The following is a 23,736-nucleotide window of genomic DNA, read 5'->3' on the forward strand; positions in this document are numbered from 1 at the left end:
CCTTTTCCAGGCTAGGGACACTGCTGCAGGGTCTGCTGTGCCAACATCACCCTTAACCTGACCCCAAGGGCCCTGACAGCCCAGGGCAGCAGGACAAACCTGCCGTCAGAAATTGATTTTTGATCGATTTTCAATTGTATCTTGCAATCCTAGTCAGGGGCACAAACCTTCTGGTTGGTGGTACCAGAGGAGCAGTACAGGCCCAACCCTCCAGCATTTGTTTAGGAGCTCTCACAATGTCTGATCGGGGCTAGCAGGCAGGGATGATGAGATCCTTCTGATTGCTGGAGTAAGTGAGATGGAGCGTGGCTTTGCCGTGGTCCTCTTCCACCACCAGTCAGAGGTCAGGGATGAGGAGCACGTTGCATCTTCCTTCTCCAACCCGAGGTTCTCCCAAGATGATGCCACCCAGATGGGATGCCTGATGGGAGGAACCAGGTCAAAGCCACCATGGGCAGAGGAGAGAGGTTGGCACAGCCCATCCAGGCCAACACAGCTCATCCTGGTGCCCTTCCAGAGAGCCTGGTGGTGGATGCTCCAACGCCCACCCCAGGGACCATGGCTGGGAAGAGCAGCTCCCTACTGCAGATGCCCAGATGGCTTTAGCTTAATTTCTTAAGGAGAAAAGTCTGTGTGACCTCACACAGCATACTCCTTCCCTTTTCTTTAAGCAATGTGGGCCAGTTTGACTCCAGCCTGGCAATGTTTCAACTGTTAGGAGCCTACCAGTCTGAGAAAAATAGGTTTGGGTGTGTAGCAGACTTTTCAATTCCCCTTCTCCTGCCCAGATCATAAGCTCAACCCTTAAGCAGCAAAACCATGCAAGAAAACAGACTTTGTGGGCTCCCTGCCCTCCACGAGCTTCATGGACAAGCAGCCTGCTGAGCCCGTGGAGGAGCTGGGGAGCAAGCAGAGTTGGATTGTCCCCATGGAGGTAGATGAGGTCCTGAGAAGAGCTGGAACACCAAGGATGCTCAGGTGCTCAAGGCTTTTGCTTTGAGCCACAGAGGTGGCTCTGAGGACCCCCGCTGGGGCTGTGGGGACCCCTAAGCATGAGAAGAGAGGTGGTCTTCAGAGCGGGCAGAGGAGGCAAGGTCGGTGCAGTGCAGCTACCCACTGCTCTCCGGGTGGGAGGCAGAAAAACCTCCTATAGCCTGAGTGTCCTGGTCTAGACTTAAACCTGTTCTTACGAGCTCAAATCACAGCAGTTTCCTACCCCTGGACAACTGACCGGCTTCTTCTCATAAGCTCCATCCAGCTGCCCTTGATCAAGCAGCTAGGGCTGCAAAGCTGCGAGCTGAGTGTTTCATACGTGCCTGGATTCCCTCACAACTGCAAAGCAATGCACAACTGAAACAAGATACGAGCTTTGAGCTTAGCTCAGGGGTGGTTTGGAGGCTCCCGAGCATTCGTTGCCTCTCTGCCTGAGGTGGCGGCTCGCCTGCACCCACTTTTCCTTCATCCCAGAAGAGTTTGCCCCAGATAAGAGCTCAAACAGCCCTCAGGATCAGAGGGTGAAGGGCAATCCCTAGAGCTCAGCAAGGCACCTGAGCCAGGGGGATGCTCTGAGGCAGGCAGCGGTCCAGCAGACTTCAGCTCACTGTGTTGTTAGCAGAAGATAACCAGGCAGGGACCTGCAAAAGAGTTGGGTGGTCCATGAAACCGAAAATGCTGACCTGCTCTGGGGCTGGGACAGGCAAGGGGCAGTGTAGCCGATGCCAGAAGGGCTGTGACCAGCTGCTCCGTGGCCAAAGCCCCTCTGGCTTTGCTCAGAGCCGTGGTTTTATTAGGCTCTCCACTTTCGCCTTTGTTTGGTTTTCAGTTCCGAGCTTTTTACTGTGACAAGAAAGGCTCAGAACTCAAAACCAAACAAAGGCATAACAGTTTAAGGCTCAAAGGCCAAAAAAAGTAAATAAAGGAAACTTTAAAAAAAAATATGTCCGGTTTTGTGTTTCAGGGTTGGCCAGACAGACAGTGTTTATCAGTACCAGATTAGCAGATACTTGCAGCCAGAGGGGCCGATGGTTTTCATTACCCCTCAGCACCCGAAGGGACATGGTCTGGTGAAAAAGGCCACGGTTCCTCACTCATCCATGGGGCACGTGGTGGAAGGAACAGCATCAGGGGCAAGGAGCCTCTTTGCATGTCCCTGTGCCACCAAGCTCCATCCGTGGCTCACCTGGTCTGGCTCTGTGCTAGAAGAGCCCCCAGCCCCTGCCAGATAAATAGGAACCCCCCCCGCGTTACAGTGCTTTACCCTAGCTGGGGATCACTTCCTCAGAGCTGAGGCTTTCAACCAAAAATAAAGAACAACACTCTAAATCCTTCCCTTCTACAGCAGAACAGCAGATTACAGCTCATTTAGCGAAGTCCATGCAATTACACCCTATTATTCCCATTACACCTGGGTCTTCTGGTTAATATACTGTTTTAATCAACTCAAGGGATTAAATGCTGTGAAGGTCTTTGGCTGCAAGGGGATGGTGCAGGGGTGCTGGGGACGGGGACATGGAGCTGGTTGGAGGGAGGAGGAACGGGGGTGGTGGGGCAGCAGGGACGGGGCTTCCCCCCATGTTTCTGCTTCAGTAGGTAGAGGCTGTGGTTGAGGGAGAAAAAAATAAGAGAGAAATCAACAGGAAACCATTTCGCAACTCTCCTGCCCCCAGCTCTGCTCCCTGCTCCTGCAGCCACTGCTTCCCGTGCGATCCAACAGCTCCGGCGCTTCACCGATTTGGGAGACACTCTGACTTTTGTAGCTTTTCTTTTATTTTCTGTGGAACTTGCATTTTTATTTTTTTTTAATTTCTGCACAACACAGCTGCCTTTCCAGCTTCTTGCCTGTGTGATGGAAACGTCTCATTTTGCCTCCGTTTGCTTTGATGGAGGGACTCCAAGTGCAGAGCAAGTGAGGGTGCGGCCACCATTTCCCGATGGGCGTTCCCAAAATATCATTGTTCTTTGCATGCCGGGAGAGGATTTAACACAAAGCCCCGGGGGAACAGAAATCAGCAAGAGGCCACGGTGCAGCCTTTCAACTCTCATTTCGCCCCAGGGAACCCAAGTCCCCGAGCCCCAGCTTGGAAGGGTTCCCAGTCTTCTAGAAGTCACACGAGTGAAACGGGCCAGGAAAGTGCTTCTCAGCACGCCAGAAAGCTGAACGTGTACCAAGCACATCAGGGCTGTGATAAACGTTTGCTGCCTTGCGTCAAACACCTCCGGGCTCATTGAACCAGAATCTCTGGAGTTGTTCTTCAAGCGCTCCCCCTGTCCTCCCCCCAGGTTTTAATGCTGTTGCTAACTCCACATTCCATCACATTGTGCTTTTGCAGGCTCTAGAAGGGAAAGATTTTTCCATGTGATGGGATATCTTTGTGTTTGCCAGGAGCGGTGAGCTCTTGGCACCCGGGAGCCTCGCTGTAGGCAGTTCTCCTCCCTCTCTGCAGGAGCTGAGGCCATCCATCCGTCAGTGTCATGAACACAAAGGACAGGCTGCCCCGGCTCGTGTCAGGCAGAGGCTTGGCAGGAGTCAGGAAACGTTCCTTGTTCTCACGTTTAGTGGAAGTCACCCCAGTCAGCCCTGCTGACGGTGATGGATCCCCCTGGGGAGCTCCATCTCCCCTTCCCTTCCCTTCCCTTCCCTTCCCTTCCCTTCCCTTCCCTTCCCTTCCCTTCCCTTCCCTTCCCTTCCCTTCCCTTCCCTTCCCTTCCCTTCCCTTCCCTTCCCTTCCCTTCCCTTCCCTTCCCTTCCCTTCCCTTCCCTTCCCTTCCCTTCCCTTCCCTTCCCTTCCCTTCCCTTCCCTTCCCTTCCCTTCCCTTCCCTTCCCTTCCCTTCCCTTCCCTTCCCTCCTACCCACCTTTTTATTCCACAAACTTTGCTTTTCTTTCTGTAGTTAATCATTAAAACCCCCTCTGAAAGCAATCACTTTCCCCCCAGATTAACCATTTACACTGAAATTGTTCCTCAAGACTTCCTACCCCCAGGGCTAAGCAGAAGGACAGTATTAAAGGGACTGGAGAGCCCGGGGTGCCACAGCCAGGTGGGAGGGAGCACTTCAGCACAAAAAAAAACGGAAGATTTTTGGTACAAGCCACCAAGAAGGGACTGCAGGGTCACTAGAGGAGAGGTGTTGACATGAACCAAGGCCAAGGAGCCTTCCCCATGTGCACCTGCAGCTCCAGGCTGGCAGTGGTCACCACGACCCACCAGCGATAAGATCAGCAGCTCTGCGTGCTCTCAGAAAATTAGCAAGATCTTGGATAAAAAAAAAATAAAAAAATAAAAAAATCAGAGGGGGCTAAGACCAGCTGTGGTATAACACATGCAGGTCCTGCAGTGCCAAGGCATGGAAGTCCACAGCTGGCAGTGCCTTTGGTTGTTCTTTAATGGTGCAGCAGGGATGTGGGCAGTGCAGGAGGATGAGGAGCCTGTCTGGAGGGACACCTAGGTGTCCAACACAGCAGCATTCAGCAGTGTTTGAGGTGTCTCCGCAAGGACTCCAGCAGGAGCCCGCAGAGACATGTAGGCTGTAGGGTCAAGGTAAAACACCGGTGGGTGTGCTGTGCCCATCAGATGCTTTGGGCTTCTGCTGGACCATCAACTGGACCTGGGCTGCACTGCCTGGACAGAGGGGTTTGGGAGTCAGCTGTAGGGTCAGCAACCAACCATCCTCCTGCGGAGAGGAATTTTGGGTGGAAATCTCCCCTTCCCGGGGCCTCTCTTTCTCAGCGTGCCTTTTAATGTAGTCCTGAGGGAGGTAGATCAGCCATGAGCATGCCACACGTTGGCCACGAAGAGATCGAAGGGATCCTGGTGTGGGTGACAGACCACCAACAAGCCTTCCAGTGATCCAGGAGGGAGCTGCCAACCCGGGAGGACAGCCAGTTTGGAGCTGTGGTCCCCTCGCAGATGCTGTACCCATGCCCCTCATGTGGTTGGGGGTACCATTTGGGGTGTATCTGAGTTTCCCCCTGTGCTCAGCACCTCCACGATGAGCACCAGGTTACCACAAAGGCTGCAGCTCCCACCTAGCGCCCTACAAAAGGGTTATGGTTATATGGTTATATGTATGGTTATAATGGTTATGGGCCAGGGAAGGCACAACAGAACAGAGACACGGTGTCAGAAGAGGGCCATTAAGCAAACAAACACACCAGGCTCCAAACCAAAAGAGGGAAGCTCTCCCGTGGAAGGCCTGATTGCACACGATAAAATAATGCTGTGCTGGGGTGACCTGTTTGCAAGGGTTCCCTGCCTAATAATAATAGATGGTCCTTCTGGTAGCCAAACAGGTCGGGAAATTCGAGTTAATGACCCGACTGATGCCTTTGTCTGCAGCTGAAGGAGACAAGGCAGCGTGCAGGACCATGGAGCTTCATGCCTATGGGTGCTAAATGGCTGTGTCGAGCAGCGAGGTCTCCTCATCCAGCCTGAGCACCCGCAGCAAGCAATTATTCACTCCTGAAGCCACTGCTAGAAAGGCCAGGCCATTAGCAATTAATCACGGCACGGAGCCTCCAGGCTGGACTTTCCTCCCTGTTTGGCAGCCCACCAGTTGTGTCCTTAGGTCTGTGCTGCTGGGACAAGCCCAGCCGCAGCCACCAAGGGTGTCTTTTTTAACAGGGATTTCTCAGAAGTGAATGAATGCCAGGACCTTGGGGTGCAGGTGGGGAGGGTAAAGCACAGACCGCCAGCAGAAGGGTTAATGTTGAGCGAGACGTGGGGTCCAGCAGGACCTCCTCCATGTCCCCACTGATCAGGGACTCAGGTGGGACCTCCTTTAGCAGGGCACCAGCTCCTGGGGCCCCGTGGAGCTCCAGAAACCAGTCCAGCTCCATCACCACGCTGGTGCACACCATGACGGAGGGTCCCATCCTGCACCCAGCATCCCCTCACCGCAGATACGGTCACTCCAGCCAAAATCCACGTCCACAACTGACCTCCAGCAGCCTCCTGCGGGGGTGCCCCCATCATTAATTGCAGGTATAGAAAAACTTGGGGGGGGGGGGGGGGAGGATTTTATTCATTGGCAGTTGTTTGTGCTCCGTGGCTGGAACAGCTCAGCACCACCTGCAAATCAGCCCCTTTCTGCACCCCCTTTGCGTCATTATTCTCAGCCCAAAGCCCTCCCCGCGGGGGGAGGACGGCGGCCTGGATCCCAGCCCGGCTCCGCATCTGCACAAACAGGACGAGGTTTGACGGGGCTCAGCCGTTCCCTAAAATAACATCCCTACCCTGTGTTTTAACCTTTTGGAAAACACAGCCCCGGCCGTTTCCAGACAGCAAGGGAGGAATTGCAGGCTCGGGTCATTTTCCATGGCTCGGGAGAGTTTTATTTTCTCCGGGGCTGCCTGAGAAAGCCGCTCGTCTGGGGGCTGTCGGCATTGGCTCAGCTCGTGGCGATCGGCAGCCCCAGGGTCAGCAGGGAAACCATTCCTGTCTTGAGTTTTGGGGGACCAACCCTGCTGCAGGGTGAGGGTGGGGGTGTTTTGGGGCATCCCAAACAGAACCGGCCTCGCTGGCTGGGGAGAGCACATCAGAAACACAGTGCGGAGCTGGGGGCGGGGTAAAGGAAAAAAATAATCCAGAATAAGTGGTTTTAGACTCAAGACAGGGCCAGGAGCTCAGATCTCTGTGTGCCTGGTGTTGGTGCTCATGGTTTTGAGCTGAGTCTGTGCTGGCAGGTCCAGATTGCTCCAAAGCAGCCCAAGCATCGAGGCGTGGGCATCGATGGGCTCCATCCACTGTGCCAGATGTGTGCCAGGATCTAGGTGCTGGGGTTTGGTTCTAGGTTACAAGCAACAGTAGCTGTAACTTGCATGTCCTCATGGGTCTGTTGAGCTGGTTTTGTTGCGAGGAGAGCAGGAGCACCCCTGGTTTCCTCCGTACACCTTGCCAGCCCTGGTACTAAGGGGTTTCTTACCATACAGACTGCAAGGTCCACCGCACACAGGCAGCCCACCAGCATGCTGACAGCCAACCCAAATTACATCAGCAGCAAAGCAGAGCTGAATTTACTCATTAAACACCAAATTGCACAAAGAGGGGGGTCAGTTTCCCCAGGGTGAGCTGGCAGAGCCACTGCCCCCCCCCTCCTCACTGTGCTTATCAGCCTCCTGAGCATCCCGGGATGGAACCTGCTGAGTTCAGGAGCACACACAGCAAATGGCTGGGGAAAATAAAAAAAAAATAAAAATAAAAATAAAAAAATAAAAATAATAAAAAAAAACCAACACCCAAACTGTTAACACCAGCCCAAGAGCATCACACTCTGCAGTCGCACAAATGCCCCCCACCCACTCCCCACCTCTCCCCATCTCTCGCTGCCCTTTGGAGGTTTCCTGCCTGAAACAGTCCCTGCTAGGCTTGGCTGCAGCTCATACAGGAACTACACCCTCATCTTCTAAGCGAGGTTTTGCAGCTGAGAAACGTCGTCTAGATGAACTCAGATGACAGCAGATGCACAGCTGGCTCGTTGCTCCCGGAGCAGCTCGCTGCCGGCGCAGCACGATGCACGCACAGCATGGGGCACCCCAAAAGCAAGGGGATGGGAGCTCACTGAAGAAGCTGAGAAGATGTCCTGCACACCTCAGTGCAAAATGGAGCAAAAGTGAGAAAAAAAGATAAGAAAAGGCCTGTGATCTGGGTTGGTGGGATGATGCATGCCAGGTCGCGACATATTTGCAGCATCCTCGGTGGTGGGAGACGTGGGCGCGTTGTTCTTGGTCTGGTGCTGGGACTGCAATGCCCTGCCTGCCTCGGGCCGCCGAGCTAAGAAAGCTGTTGACGAGCTGGAGGAAGTCCAGAGGAGAAGTACGAGTGATAAGATGAGGTTTAGTAACCATAGCTTATTAGGAAATGTTGGAGGAACGGGGTTTGTTTAGTCTAGAAAGGAGAAGATGTGAAAACAGTTCATCATCAGGCAATGTTTAATTATAAAATGGACGATAATCAGTTTTAATATAGGGTCACGGGAGAGAGGCCAAGAATAGAAACACTGAGGTCACTACAGAGAAGCGGCTGGGCATCACTAAGCATTTTCTCTCTGCTGCAGCAGTGACGGGCAGCACCTGAGGCAGGTCCCTGGGGAGGGCTCATGTCTCCTTTTTGGGGACAGGATGGCCAAGCATCCACCAGAGGTGATCCCCTAGGATCCTGCCTCCAGGAGCAGAGAAAGGGAAGGGGAATCCATCCATCCACTCCCTCTTCTCAGCAGCCCAGTGCTGGTGGGTGGGCATGGGGATTAGACCACCTTGGAGCCCCACGAGGAGCAGACACTGTGCTCTCGTTTCCGTCCCAGCCTTATCTCTCATCTCGCTCTTTTACATCACCTTCCCTTCCCCGGCTCTGCCAGTACCTACCTGCACACCCCCGTGCTGCTGCTGCCTAGGAGGTCTTCTCCTTAATCCCATCTCCACACATGGCCCTATCTGAGCTGGCATCTCCTTGGCTGCCTGCAGAGGTGGGGGAAACACGCACATTTAGGCACCCTTATCTTTCTTCCTGGCCATCCCACCAGGATATTCGTACCAGGCTGTCTTTCCCCTGCACACAGGGCAATGTCTGCCCTCACCTACCTGCATAGCCAGCAAGGAAATGTCATCCAGCAAAGCTGTGCTTCACCATTTAAGCCATTTTACATCTGATCTGAAACAAAATCTAGTGGGTTTTTTGTTTGTTTTCTTCTGAAGACTAGAGTCAAATATAATTAAAAAAATATCAAGCCATTATTTAAATAATCGGAGGCTGGGAGCTCAGTGACACCGATTTAAAGGGATTTAGCTCCAACCTCAAAGCCTGGCGGGGTTGCAATTTTCTGATTAATTCTCCCATAAACAATGGGAGGGGAGGGGGGAAGCCTTGCTCCTGTTCCTGCTAAAGCTTGGGTTCGGGATCAGCAGTGCTCTGGTTGCTCAGGGTGCCTCCCCTGGGCAATGGGGTCGGTGTTGGGACCCCATATACCAGAAGCCCTTAGTACAGGACATGGGGTTAACAGATTTTCTGCACCGGGTAAAACTTGATGATGGGAGCAGATCTGGGAAATACTGCTTGTGCTTAAGGAACTATAGAAAATATTTTAAAATTACTGATAGAGCTCTAGTAAGGGGGTGGCTTTTCCCCCATCGCCTGCCCCTTCTCTGCCCCCGGCGGGTCCCCTGCCCATCCCCACCCAGGCTGCACCACCCTCGCCAAATTACTGCTCCTGTCTCAGAATATGGACTCAGCCCTGGCCAGATCCAGTAATCACATCAGATCTGAAGGACGTTAAGGGAAAACTGAAAAACTTTCTAATAATGAACAAGCCCAGGGGGATTAAGTGCCCTGGCCCATCTAGCAATGATACATGGGCAGGCTGAAAACGCAAACTATTACATTAGAGAGCAAGACCGGGAGAGGATTTATCAGCCTGGCTCCGTGTCCTGCTTCTGGCAATGCCTGGCAGAGATATTTCGGCCCAAGGTGGAAGAAACCCGAGGACACAGCCGTCTGGTTTGTGCTTGCCCTCTCGGGGGGATTCCCCCAAACCTCGGTGTGCAGCGATGCCTCAAACCCCTGAGCATCGTGGTTTCTGTCTCTTATCACCTCCAACCTTATCTCGCCTAATTTTGGAAGGGGGTATTTCTTAAAGGTGGCTTTCCATTAAAAGCCCTGTATTTTTATGATCGTAGCAAAGCTTCCATCGGCTTTCTCCTTTCTTTTTCCTCTTGACTCCCCTGTCGCACCCTCCTCATTGTAAAAACCTTCATGCCTTTCACAAAGGGCTTTGGGCAGACATTAATCTTTTCTGTCTGTCCCTAGGGGAAGTGGCCAGCACCAAAATGAGAGCCCAAGTCTATTTCCTAAGGGTGTTTTTTTTATATTTTCTGTGGTTTCTCATCCCCCTGCCCAACGCAGCCTGCTGTCTGTGCTGAGCAAGCATTTCTTCGTCTGCCCAGCACAGCACCGGGGTCTTGCCTTATTTTCCTTTCCCCTCCTGAATCTCTAAGGCTGATTTAAAACCCACCAAGGTGTCTGAACAGCTCAAGTGATGCCTTCTCACACATATTGCTTTTTACTGCTCGGCGTCTCAATTAACCTGCCGGCAGGCTCTTCATTAGCACGCCTTCGTTAAGTCCCTGTGCAGTTTCCCTGGCCTCGGCCAGCTGATATTATTCTCTGTTCTCTGCAAAATTTTTCCACTTGACTGTTCACCCTTTCTCCTGCATCGTTAATAAAAGATTTTCATCCCAAGATGGACTCTCAGGGATGTCCTATTATTATATTATTTATACGTTGAGAATGAACTCTTGATTCCATTTCTTCTTTTCTCCATCTTAATAAGCTTTTAATACAGTGTGGAAGCTAGACAATCCCCCTTTGGCTATTGAGTTTCCTTAAAAGCCTCTTTGATGGCCTTTATCAAAAAGCACTCAGGAAAATGTATTAACTCTTCTCCATTATCCACTATTTTGTTGACTTAACGTAAGACGAATATTTTTCCCCCTGCATATTAGGAGCATGCAGGTGGTTTTTAATTCTGCCTTTAATTATTGTTTTAATTTTTTTTATTGTTTGCCTGCTATGTACCGAGGTAGTTACAATTCCTAAATGGAGCCTTGCAAACATGCTCAGGTGAACCATGTATTGCTGAAAAAATGCAGGTTTGGGGTTAATTAAGACTAGTTGCAAATACATCAAAAATACAAGAAACAGTGATGAAAGGATTTTTTTGTCATGCAAAAAACACTTTTCCTTCTGCACTTTTAAATGAAGAATTTTATTCCCCTCTTTTCAAACAATATATCAAGATTAAGTGTAATTTTAACCTGCCTCTCCACATTTTATTAACTTGTTTCTAGGGAATATTGCTTTTCAGTAGCAACCAGCTAAAACCAGAGAGAGAGAAATGTTTTGTTTCAGCTCACTATTCTTCTGAAAGGAAACCAAATGAATTAACAATCCATCTGGGGCTCTTCCACAGGCATTGCCCTCCTGCCCAGCAAGCACAAAATTCCTACAGCTTTTTAGGGATGAAAACCAGTGGCTGTCCTCCACGGCTCCCTCCAAAGGAGGGATTTCAGTGAGAAAGCACTAAAGTGTCCCAGGGGACTGGGCTGGAGGCAGGTTCACCTGCTCAGAGATCTTCCTTGTCCCAGGGCAGTAGCCCATTACCTTGTCCCTGCTCCTACAGAACAAATTTGGAAAACATTTTCCCTTCAAAAAATTGCCAGATTTTGTTAGTACAAGGGCATCTCTTCAAGCAGAACAGTAGATGGGTTTGTGCTGACCCTTTTCCCAGGTTAAGGTGGGGGTCTCAGCTTACTCGTCCCTTCGAAGCAGCATGAAATGCTCTGGAGGGATGCAGCAGGGTGCCTACCAGAGGCACTCCAAGACAATTCAAGCCCTGCAGAACCTGGCTGGGTTCATGGCGCACACCCAGGGGAAATTCTCTGGACATCATTTTTCATGCGCTGGGCGCTCTACCTTTCCCTGTATACCTCCCCCAGGGGTGTGCTTGTGCGACGGGAGGTCACCAGAAAGTCATCACGGTGGAGTGGAAAACCATCTCCACACCTTCTCCTTTGCTTCTAGGTCCTGTTGTGCGAGGCCAGCTCTCCAGGCAGCTCTCCAGGCACGGCAGCCTCCCAGGTAAGGGCACCCCAAGGGACGCTCCAGGGCAAGGCTGGGAGGGGGTGAGGGTGAAGGCAGGCATTAGGTCTGTCTGGGCAAGGAGGTGTCCCAAGGGGCTCGAGGAGCTGAGATTCAGTGCTGAGGTTCCTTGTGCTGCTCCTGATGGCCAGGTGAGGCAGTGCTTGGTCTCACTGGTCATGGGAGCCTGCTTGGTGGCCTCAGTCCCTTCACCCCACCTGCAGGAAGGGGTGAAGGGACTGTGGTGCGTGTCAGACAAACTGGGTTTGGGACCAAAAGTGGGGCTGAGTCAACACATTTCAAAGGGGACTTTGAAATCCTCCCAGATCCTAGGAATTAATCTCTTTGAATGGTGGCCAGAGCTGGGTTAGCAGAAGAGGATGCAGGAGGGAGAGGTAACCACCTCTCATCCCTTTAGTGCGTGAGCAGGGACATTCAGTAGGATGTTCCAGCGAGCATCTGTGTACGTGGGGATGCTGAGCAGTGGGCTGATCAGCATGACACTGCATCTCACTTGAAAGCACAGCCTCCCCCTTGCATTGCTCAGCTCGTGCTTGACTCCTGGCACTCCGCAGGGAGACGTTATTCTGCACATTCCTTGGCTTTGGGGAAAGGCTGTAGTCCAGAACCACAGTCATTGCCCAAAGGATTTATGCTCCTAAAAGGAAATGGAAAGGGGAACGTTTCAGATGTAACATGGAGGAGAGGCTCCCCAGGGTGGGATTAGACTCTGGCAGATTTTCCAATGAGTAATGTCAAACTCTCTGGGTAGGAAAAGGCACAAAGAGTGAGGGAAGGGTGAAGCAGGAGGAGACCTTGCAGGATGCAGACTTTGTCTCTTGGGGGGGGGGGAGGGCAGGGTGGTTTTGGCTCTCTGCAAATGTCTTCATCTCTCTATGGCTCACTTTTGGAAAGAGACAATGATGCTTCTGCTGCCCACTCTGGCTGGAGCTGGGTTTGAATTTATGGGCTGGATCCCTGGCATAAGGGATGGGGGACTCAGCTGGAATCAAGAGCCTACATGCTGCATTTCTGCATACTGGGACAGCCTTTAGCTGATGTAATGGATGGAGCTGCAGTTATTTTGGCAGACCTCATTTCCCCAAACTGACACTAAAAGAGAAGGGAAAGCCAGGAAATCTGGTGTAAAACTCCAGGAGGAAGAGGCTCACCCGGAGCGAGTTGTTGTTTTGGCTGACCCCAAAGTCCTCACACATCTGGACAGAGGTTCTGCAAAATAAGAGAAGAACTTCTGGAAGGTGGAAAAAGAGAAAAAGCCATCTCCCTGTTTCTTGTTGCCCAGAAGCTGAGACTCCACTTGGAAGGCAGAACCCATGCCACACGGTCAAGGCATCTGCTGGAGTGGGCAACCCAGATCCACGTCCCCTGCTCCGTGTGGGCTCCTCCCTCTGGGGTTGAGCAGAACATTTGGTTTGGCTGGAAGAAGGGATTCCAGTTTGCTATTTCCCCCGGTATATTAAGAGTTGCAGTCACCTTTCCTTTCGCCTTCCTGACGCTGATATCCCTAGCTTGGCCAGCACTGAGCAGTCTCCTGGTCCTGGCTGGGATCTCCCTGTGACACCATTAATTTGTGGAATTTCTGCTTGGCAAAAAAAAATAACTAGGAAGCAAGAACAGTCACATCTGTATGGAAACTGCCAATGGATCTGCTTTCCAGAAGGTGACTCTTGGAAAATACATAGAAAAGCAAATTCCTGTGTAAAGAAAGACAGCTGGAGGCATTTGTGTGCAGCAGACACTGCCAAGGAGCCGTCGCTGGGAACAGCATGTTCACGTGCATGGTCCTGCTGGAAACGACCTTCCCAGCCTTTCCTCAGTGCTTCCGTATGAGCAATGCCTTGGTGCTCTTGAAGGGACCTTCCACTTTGCTCACAGGGTCTGTGGCCAGGAGCAAGAGGGTTTTCCATGAGCTGGTGAGATGTAGCCCAGAGAACAAAGAGCACCTTGGTGGGGAGATGTCTTCCATGCAAAAGGTGGTGTCAGCCAAAGCAGGGGGACTCCTGCTTTATCTGCTGGAGTCGTTTGCCTCCTTGTGGAAGGAGGTTGGCAGCGGACCAGCCAAAATCTGTATTTCTTTAATAAGTACGTCCTCATGATTCAGCCCTGGCAGAGGGACAAACCAGGCTCTGGCTGACCCCAGGAAGAGCTCATTGCATGGTGTCCCTCCCCATCCCCTCTCTTCTCCTGCCCTGTTTTGCCCATCGCCAGAGAAGGATTTAACCCAGCCCCAGGAGCACCAGCCCCTTGCTGTGTCCTGAGCATGGGAGGCAGAAAGCAGCACGTGAATTACGATGACTTTAAATAGCATTTTATGGTTTCAGGGCCATCACTTCCAATCAAGCCACAAACAGGTTGTGATATACAGCCTGCCTGTATGTTGCACATAAGGCAATGATTAAAGAGCAAGCTGAGCTAATTGGTGCTGAAGTTATTGCTATTAACACATGCAATCCCTCGTGTGCCTGTTGCACTCTGCAGCACAACTCCCAAGACACCGTGCTGTATGGCGTCATGATGAGGTTGGGTTTTTCTTCCATCAGGAGATCCAAGTTCAGTCCTGAGTCTGCTTCCACAACTCTGTGTGCCCATTGGTGTGTTATTGCTGCTCGCTTCTCCCTCTGGTCACTGGGTGAAATCCTGAGTACTGCAAATGGGGCAGCTCTCTCAGCAGAAATTCCTCATCCAGGCCCTTCTGTATCGACTTAATGTAAAAAATAAATAAATAAATAAAATATATATGTATATCTGTGAAGAAGGAAGAAGACATGAATTTTGCTACCTAATCTTTGCCTCCAAGCAATTAAGACAAATTAGAAAGGTCCCCCCAGCTGTGCAAAGCATCTGCAAGGAGAAGCACTCACCCCCAGCTGGCCGGCACGCCGTCGTCTCTCCTCCTCCTTCCAATCCTATTAGTATTAGAGAGGGATAGAGCTATAACAGGAAAAGCCACCTCTTAGCAGTGCTGCTGACAGCTTGCCTTTTAAATCTTTAATAAGAACTGGCTTGCACGGCCGCTCTCATCTGCTGCGTGACAGCGCGGGGAAGCCAAAACCCAGCGGCCTGGCTTCTGCTGAAGATCTGCTGGAGGCTGCTGGGGAGCATCACTTATTAAAATGCATTGAGGGGTCCTCAGCCTTTTCCATCAGAAAGCCTCTCCTCTCTATCTATATTGCCAGGACTTGCATTCAAGACCATGTTCCCTTGCCCCACGTGGAGGTGGTGGGTGCTCTTTCCCGTGTCCTACAATCCAGGGCACCTGTAACCACGGGGCAGAGGGGACAGACCTGCCAGCGGAGGACGTAATCCACCGTGACTGCTCGACGGCCGAGCTGTGCCTGCCCAACCCACACAGCTCCCAAAAGCATTTGCAAGAGCCCCGTGGCATTGAATTTGGCTCAGGCTTCCACCTCCAGATCTCCATTTAGGACTGCAGACAGAACGATGAAAATGGTGCAAAAATAGCTGCCCTGGGACACGAATTAGACCCTGTCATGGACTCACTGACAGATGGTGACCACAAAGACTTTTCCAGAGTCTCTGGGTGAAAATTATTGTGATGGGGAGTAGAAGGACATGTTTGCAGCTCAGGAAATTGTTAGGAATTGACTCTCAGAAGCCACAATTAACGAGTGGCAATAGGCAGGGGGTGTGCTGGGATTCTGCTGCCCTCTCCTGGATGCAGCATCTTATTCTGCCCCATGAGCTGATGGCCATGGTGCATGGAGGTTGGTCATGGCCCATGGCATCCTGGTTTCTGACAGCCACAAGCCATGGAAAGCTGCTCACCTTCTGTGGTGGTCTAAATCTGGTTATCAGCCATTTTCAGGTGACCCTCGGCACGTGGGCTTGGGAGAGCTGAGACCCCTGCCGTGAAGATGAGCAGCAGCTTGAAGCGTGAAAATGGAGTTAGCAAGAGCATCGGTGGGGACCTGGGGGGACATGGTGCCGGCAGCTTTGTGGCAGTCCCCTGTGCTGGATACACAGCAGTGTGTGAGCACTTCTGTGGGGTATTTAGCACTGAAATATTCAAAACAGAGCGAGAGTGTGTCCCTGTGTCACACACAGAAGCTGGGAGAGAAAGCAGGGACACAAATGCCCTTACAGAGCAAGTGCAGAAAGCAGGCTGAAGGCAAACAGAGATGCTAGCCCCTCACCACTCTGCTAGACCCAACCTGTTTTTCCATCATCCTATGTAGGTTTGTAGAGTAAAAAAGGGGACCTACGAGGATGAGAGTGCGTGGTGGACCGTGCACATATGTGTCCCAATCTGGCCTCACACCAGCAGTGCACACTACAGCCTCTGCACGTGTGCACAAGCAGCCCAGAGATGCCAATCCCAAAGGCTTAGGGTGGGGATTTCTAGCAGATGTGCCCCCCAGAAGCATGTCCTGCAAAGACACAGCCACTGTGACGGCACAGCAGGGTCAGCACATGGAAATAAGGCAGCCTGGGCTTACTGCAGTGCAGGTCAGCGTATGATCCAGCTCTGAGGCTTGGTCCTGGAGAGGAAAATCACTTGTGTGGGGCAGGAACTACAGCTAGATCCAAAGCTACACCTGTGCTATACAGCGAACCCAACAGTGTCTGCACAGGAGTGGCAGGAAAGGAAAAGATGGAGGAGCTGGAGCACCAATATTAGGCTGGGATAAACACTCCTGTATTTTGCTAATTCACCACAAATGAAGTAGTATCTTGGACGTGAGTGATATAAAGGGCTAGGAGACAGTCAGAAAAAGAGCCTTGAGTAAGGAGGACGAATAGCATGGTGGGAGGTGTTAGAGGTGCTGCTTCAAGCTGACCTGTCACCATCAGGAGGGGGCTGGGAGGCACTGGGGGGGACCGCAGCAGATGCTGTGCCCCCGTCACCCAGCGAGGTGCTCTGGGAGGTGCCCCAGATGCTGGTGACAGCCAGGTGTGGAGCGAGGCCGCCACTCACCATCCTTACCCCCCCCTTTCATGCTCCCTGTGCATCACTTGCCTACTAAGAGTTTCTTCTCTCGGTCTTGATCTTTTTTAGGTAGCTCCTGGCTTAGCCTGCCTGTTCCCGAGCCTTCAGAAATAGAGCGGAGCCCTAAAAAACACATATCTTCCTCGGAGCCCATCCTGGACCTCAAGACAGACGCAGCAGAAGCACTTCCAGGTGAGAACCACGCTGGGTCGATGTGCTGGGTGCCTGCAGTTAAACACACTGCTCACCCTGGTGGAGCTGCACCCAGCAGCAGGCACTTGATTGGGACGTGCATGTGTGTTCACACTGGGCTTTCAGCCACTCTGAACCTGAGCTGCTCCGCTTTAGCTCCTGTGACCGTAACCTTTATCACCGGAGGTCATCTTCTGGGCCAGGCAGGGTGAGGTCTCCACTCTGAAGCATCAAACCTAGGCAAGATCAGCCCTCCGAGTCACCCCCCTGCCCAGACGTACCTGCACCACTCTGCTTGAGATTCTCTCACTTCCTGAGAATCTGCAAAGCAACCCCTGCTGTCTGCCGGGGCTGCAGAAAGCAGCGGTACCCATCTGGTGGAAGTTCCCAACAGGAGACACGAAGATGCAGGTCCCAGCGAGAGGACCTGCTGCTCCACCAGGTCCTCCTGTCTTTCATTTGCTCATTTAGAGGGAGGGAAGCAGACACCCAGCTGGTGGCCATTCACTTCTGGGGCCTCTAACCGCATAAGTTCTGCTATGGTTTTTATAGCCCATCACCAGGAGAGTCAAAGAACCCCTTTTCTCACCCAAATATCAGCTCCAGACAATTTCTGTGCTTTGATTGCACAATCTACCTCCTCTACAATCATTTCAGAGCTGTGAGAGCAGGCAGACCCCTGCCATCCCACCTGGGGACACATGCCATGACAATTTTCCGTGGCTGAGGACAAATTCCGCCCAGACCCGATGTGACAACCCACACGGTGCCACCCACCTGAAGATGCTTCAGAGAAACTCCTTCTTGCTGGGGTTCCTCATGCAGCAGCTGGTGACAATTTGCTCTCGGTAGACATTCCCCAGACGGGGGAATTTTCCCTTGGAAAACCCTCCTGGCCTCTTGCAGCCTGGGCAGCACAGGGAGGGCTGCTCCTGGCAGGCAGCGGGTGCCTGGGGCAGCACCTCTTGCAAAGCGCTCGCCGTGCACAATATTGGCAATTAATTCCTGCCAAGAAATAAGGAAAGCTGCTTTTGCTTTGTGCAGCACGCAAACCCCAAGCCCAGATGTTTTGCTGATGTGGAGCTGCAGCAGCATGAGACGCGAGGGCCTGGCTCCGCCACGGTGCTGGGATTTGACCTCTGGTGTCTGAATTTGCTTTGCCAAAACACAACGTGTCACCAGCCATGTCCCCACCATAAAGCACTCAAAAAGCATGATCGAGCAAAGCAATCCTGAAAGTCTTGGTCTGATAAAGCTGCTGACCTCCAGCTTCCCATTGCAGGCATCTCACGGGCCCTGCTAAGCAGCTCCTCCAGCACACTGCGGGCACACACCATGCTCAGAAAAGATCACCCCAGGGCCTGGGGCATCCCAGCATCAGGGGAAAGCAAAGCTCCTGCCTTCCAACAGGGACGGGGGTGACACTTTTGAGACCCGGGGCGGGGGGGTTCTGCTGCTTCTCCCCAACCCCAGGGGTGGCCGAGGAGGGGCAGAGGAACGTGGCCACTGCGTTAACCAGTGGTGTTATCACTTGGGTGAAAGTCATCGTTTAGGGTAAGGATGTCCTGGGTATTTGGGCTGCACAGACCCCCCCCGAGCAGCAAATATCCTCCGCAACCAACAGCAGAGCTAGCACCCCTCCCAAACACCAACAAAAAAAAGGTGTGTTTGGGAAATGCAAATGTTTTCAGAAGGTTGGGTTGGAATTGCAGTGCTGGCTGTGAGCACGTCTCCATCATTTACACGCTCCCCGAGCTCTCTTTGTCACCAAGGGGCTGGGAGGAGTGGGGGGACAGAGCTCCTGCCCACCATTGGGTGCTGCCGTGGCAAAAAAGAAACAAACCTGAAATCCCTGAGCCCAGAACCCACCTACCCTCCTCCTGGCAGCAGAGGACAACCTGACTGATAGGGAAAAAAATCTATCGTTTTGAGATCAAAAATCTGGATTAGCGTTTCAAGGCTGCAGGATTGGATTGTTTCAGACATTTTTAGAACATGCAAAGAGAAAGCAGAGCTGGTGCTGACAAATATATATATATATATTGCTCCACAGGGGATAGAAGGGGCGTTGGCTTTCAGCAGGGAAGTTGAAAACTGAAGTCTGTCTGTCTGTCCTGGTGCTGGCACCCGGGGTCCCGCCGGGGTTGCCATAGCAGTTAATCCATGCGCAATGTCACCAGGGCTGCGGATTTAGCAGCAGCCTTCCCTGGCACAGCCAGGCTAATTGAGGCTCTTGGGAATGCACGGGCTACTGCTGCGGGCAGATAGGGTCAACGACATTTATTTATGCAGAGTCTTGTCCTTCTTTGATGAAATAAGGGGGATTAGAGCCAGCCAGGAGTGCAGACATCACTTTTCGGGCTCAGCTTGATTTTTCAATAATCAATTTGGGCAGGGGCGAGACCTGAGATTCATGGGGATAAGGAGCTTGCAGATATTTTGCGTCGGGCATGGGTAGGCTGCAGGTACACCCTGTGCATCCCAGCCTGTCCTGCTGGCCGTGGGTTCACTCCAGGCAGACACAGGCTGGCATTTTCCAGGCAAACAGCTCTAATACATAAAGTCTGCCAGGGTTTGCATCCCCACCTGATTTCTGGTCGCAGCTCCCCATCACTAGGCAGAGAAATATTTTCACGAGAAATATTTTGACCAAAGAATAAACCTGTTTTCTGAATGCACTTTTAGGGCTAGCAAAACTCTGGCTGAAGCAAACGGTTTAGGTCCCTGCCCCCCCTCCTCCAGGCACATGCAGGTGTACAAACTGAATAATCTCATCCATCTCTTGTTTTGAAACTTTTCTTCATCTCTGTGTCACAACATGCTAAATCTGAGAGGCTAGGAAGGAGTTTAATAAGCTTGTAAAGGAACTGGGACATCTTTGTTTGACCTCAAGCAATGTGTTGTTGATGTTTTTTTCACTTGAAATCTGAAAGAAAAAGAACCATGGAAATAAAACAGTGAAATAAAAACAACCCGAGATGCACAAAGCTCTGCTTCTACCCATGGTGGGGGTTCCCTCTGATGCCCATCTCTCCATTGGGATGCCCAATATGGGCTCAGATAATGTTTTTTGTTGGGACAAAAAGAAGAGAAGACCCTTCTTTTCCCTTTTGGGGAAATTTGGGTGCCTGCAACAAGTAGAGGGAAAGGAAGAGTGATCTTTGAGGCCAACCCAGTCTGAGCTGAAGATGCCCCATTGTGGTGGGGAAAGATCACAGGAATGAACTGCTCTTCACCTGTCCTTGCTGGGACCTTCCAACAAAACCCTCCTGACGGTGCTTTGCCACAAGATATCTGGTTCACTGTCTTGTCTGCAGACCCTTCCATCCTGGGTCTTTGTTGTCAGTTTACAAAGGAGAGCTCTGATTTCTTCTGGAGATGGAAGCATTGACACAGAGCAAACCAAATGGAATGAGCCGGGGCCCTGGGCTCCTGGTACATGGCGAGTTCATCTCCTTGTCAAGTACTCAGAAGAGAAAAAAGTGCTATCCAAAAAAGCAGCAAGGGGCTGGGACAGTGTGTGCTTCCCCTGCAAAGCACCGGCTCACTGTGTGCCGGAGCCCGTTAATTGCACTCAGCAGGATTTCCAACAGCACCATGGGGCTGCATCGGACATGTCACTTCTGCACTTTAATTGATGCTCTAAAGCAGACAGAAGTGTCACACAGGAAGCAAAGTCTGAGAAAATTAAAAAAGGATGACAAAATCAGTCTACATACATTCTTCCCAGCTGATGGCTGGAGTGCTGCGAGGTGTGCTGGGATCAGCTCAGGAGCTGTACCCACATACTGCTGGGCACAGGGGTTCTAACTGCTGCAGGCCAGAAACACAATGTGAGGGAAGCTTAGCTCAAGGGAAAATTAAGGTATTTGTAGAAAGCTGCAGAGAATTTCAATGGAAAAGAAATATCTGGGAAGACTTGGACTGCCTCAGAGTCTGGGGCATTCAATGTCAGGTTTGGTCCAGGTCAGACTCCAGCCACAGTGATCCCCACACTCCTCAAATCACTAGCACACAAAACCAAAGCACACACACAGCTTAATAGCACATTCCAGGCTTTTAATCAGGGTCAGAAAGACTCTGATCTCACAGAAATTCTTAGGCAAAGACTCCTAGACCCAAGTATCTTGTCCCAGTGATGGGACATCTGCTGGTGGCCAAGACGAACTTCTGTCCCTTGACATCTGCCTGCGGTTGGATCATGCAAATTCCAGCCTGGAGCTGAATTTCCTTGGAAAATCTTCGTGGCTCTTGGCTCCCCTCCAGCCCCGTGCAGTTTGGAAGCACATGTGCCTGTGCAGGTGATCTCAGGCTGCAGTGCTTGGCCAGGACGCTTGGCCAGGAGGAAGCTCGTGTTTCATCACCATTCAGGGGGAAAACCAAAACCTGCTGAGATTTGCATTTCTCAGTGTGTGCAGGAGCATTTATGCAGATGTTAGCATGAGAAGCAGCGGCTGTGAGAGAACACGTCCTTGGTGTATGAGGTAAAATAAAGCTAAGTAAATCGTTTATGGGCAGTTAATGAGTATTTCCAAAGACCAGTCATTAAGAGTCATTAGCTACTTTATGCGAAGTGCCTCAGCCACCTGGAAATGGCTTAAACTACCTCATCATGCCTAAATTAAAAGAATTACACTGCTGGTACCTGCGAAAGACCTGGAGAAAGCTGTGTACTGATGTGGGGACTGGAGAGGCACAATGACTGAAGATCACCATCCCAAGAGACACCTCGGCCAACCCATACCCAAGCAGGGGATTTGGCACCCCGCTCTCTTGCTCTCCCCAAGCTCAGCAGCCTGCCAGGGGTCTCAGGCTGTCCCTGATACAACGGGAATGAAGTGAGAGCAGATGGCTTGCAAGAGTGTGGAGGCTGCAGGTTTGCAGGCTGGCAGCTGAATTTCAGCCCAGCCTTTCCAGACCACACAAAGCAGATCAGTGTGGTCTGGCACGGAGAGTAGGCAGGAACAGTACCCAGGGGACCTGGGCCTCATTCTCAGCCTGGTGACCTTAACAAGTTATTTCACCTCTCTGTGCTTCAAATGGGAATGTGATGCAAAATGTGTTGAAAGCCTTAGAGAGAAACTGCTATGCCGAGCTAGCTATCATCGTTAGATGGTCTCGGAGCGAAGAAGCAGGAGAAGAAATGAAGAGATCTGAATTCATTCTCCAGCTAAGCTCTAGGCTCCTTGTATGAATTTGGGTTCATCAGCTTATGTTCCCCCTGCCTCGGTTCCCCATTTCACGAAGGCAATTGTGAGGCTTGCAGATAAGATGATTAAAACAGTTTAAGAACTTGGAGATTTTATTCCATCACTCAAAGAATTTGGGGCTAAGATACATCCTTGTAACTTCCCAGAGAGATTCGATGAAGAAAATCCAGCCTTCAAGGTTTCTCCTCAGTGACGGATGACATTTCAGCTTTCCACCTCTAGTAATTTTTGTGCTGGAGCAGTTGAAGTAAATGTCAAAATATAAAAAAAGGGGGGGTGGGGGTGATAAAATAAAAAAGTTTTCAGGAAAAACTAAAATTCACCTTGACATTTTCTACTTCCGTGGGGGACAAAATTTAGGTGGAGGGATTTAATATAGAAATATTTTATACCCTGCTTTATATCTCTTCTGGCAGATGCACAAAAAAAAAAAAAAAAAAAAAAAGGAAAAAAATGCAGTAGGTTAAGAATTTAGATATTTTAGAGAAAAAAATGCCCAAGTGAGCTGAGCTATGTCCCCCGGGTGGCTGCACCCCGGCTTTGCTCCATCAGGGGCTGTGCAATCTCCTGCTCTTGTGCTTCTCTCTGCTTCCCTCCTGCAGCCCACAGCGACCCCAGAGAGCCCAGGCGAGGCCAGGAGACAAGGCAGGACCCCCCCAGCCCCAGCGGTGGGTACAACACTGCATCCCCCAGCACCAGCAACCACAGCGAGCCCAGTCCCACTCCACCCACGGGTGAGAGCATCCCAAGAGACCCCAGGTCAGGGCAGGATGACCCCAGCCCTGCTGGCTCCGCGCCTTGGCCGGAAGCCCCAGAGGAGTGCCCCGCTCGCCCCAACACCCTGGACTTCTCCAAGCCCCCGAAGAAGCTGGAGGAGGTGAAGGAGACGGGGCAGAGGTGTAACAGCGACCATGAAACAGTGAAGGAGAATGGGGTGGGGGGCAGCCCCATGGCCGCGGGGCTGAGCGAGGAGAGGAAAGCGCTGGAGTCGGAGCTGGGGAAGTGCATCGAGGACTTCCGAAAGATCAAGATCCCCCTCGCCTTCCCCAACAAGAAGCGGCAGTGGCAGAGCGAGCTGCTGAGGAAATACCAGCTGTGAGAGGAAAGCTCGTCCTCCTCTCCGCTCCTGTCTGTGGGTGGCCAGGGATACCCACAGGCCTGAGCAAGGAGCATAGGTTGCTCCTTCAGCCCCATCCAGTGAGCAAAAGGGTTGTAAGCCATGACAGCGTGCTCCTCACCGTGGCCATCAGGAGGGACGCATGATGTCCCAAGGGGCACAAACATAGCTGGAGCGACACAGAAAAAGGAAGGAGGCCCGGGGTGAATCGTCAGGGCCAAAGCTGCAATCTAGCAGAAGCTCTCATGTTTGTAAGAATGAATTTTCCTGGCGTTTCAAATAATAAACTATAGTTGGTGTCGAAAACGAATTCCAGTCTCCTTGTCTCTTCAGCACAGATGTTTGAGCTTAGCTGCTCAAAGCTGTACAAGCAGCTTAGATGTTCACTTTTCTTTAAATTAATGGAAGTCACATATCAGACTCCCTTACGTTCTTGGCAAAACTTCTCCATCTGTAACATTTGCAACTGGAGAGCTGGGATTCAGCAAAACTTTCTTTGTGATGTTTCGCAGATATTTTCCTTTTCCTAGACAAATACTTGAACTCCGCCCAGCCTCACGCTGGGGCCTCCAGCCAGAGGGAGGGCCCAGAGCAAGGCTGATATTGACCAGGGCCAGCTCTT

At 51.5% G+C, this 23,736-nt stretch overlaps 1 protein-coding gene across 1 annotated transcript; it reads left to right on the forward strand.

The window, feature by feature from the left end:
• The first annotated feature begins 3,942 nt into the window (after positions 1-3,942).
• Positions 3,943-23,420, forward strand: LOC308176937 (uncharacterized protein). The gene is made up of 4 exons (XM_080553429.1): positions 3,943-7,607; positions 11,570-11,626; positions 16,665-16,787; positions 22,600-23,420. Exons 1-4 carry the CDS (start codon positions 7,457-7,459, stop codon positions 23,094-23,096), a joined length of 828 nt encoding a protein of 275 aa, XP_080409555.1. The 5' UTR covers positions 3,943-7,456; the 3' UTR covers positions 23,097-23,420.
• The last annotated feature ends 316 nt before the right edge of the window (positions 23,421-23,736 follow it).

The sequence above is a fragment of the Anser brachyrhynchus genome (genome assembly GCF_964034855.1).
Source record: "Anser brachyrhynchus genome assembly, chromosome: 13".
In the NCBI taxonomy this organism is placed as follows: domain Eukaryota; kingdom Metazoa; phylum Chordata; class Aves; order Anseriformes; family Anatidae; genus Anser; species Anser brachyrhynchus.

What these genes read in the sequence shown, in the direction of transcription:
- LOC308176937 (XM_080553429.1), top strand. Translation starts at nt 7,457, where the DNA reads ATGCACAGCTGGCTCGTTGCTCCCGGAGCAGCTCGCTGCCGGCGCAGC. An exon ending in CAGTGCAAAATGGAGCAAAA is followed by an intron (nt 7,608 to 11,569) that starts GTGAGAAAAAAA and finishes CTTTGCTTCTAG; the next exon opens with GTCCTGTTGTGCGAGGCCAG. An exon ending in CGCAGCAGAAGCACTTCCAG is followed by an intron (nt 16,788 to 22,599) that starts GTGAGAACCACG and finishes TCCCTCCTGCAG; the next exon opens with CCCACAGCGACCCCAGAGAG.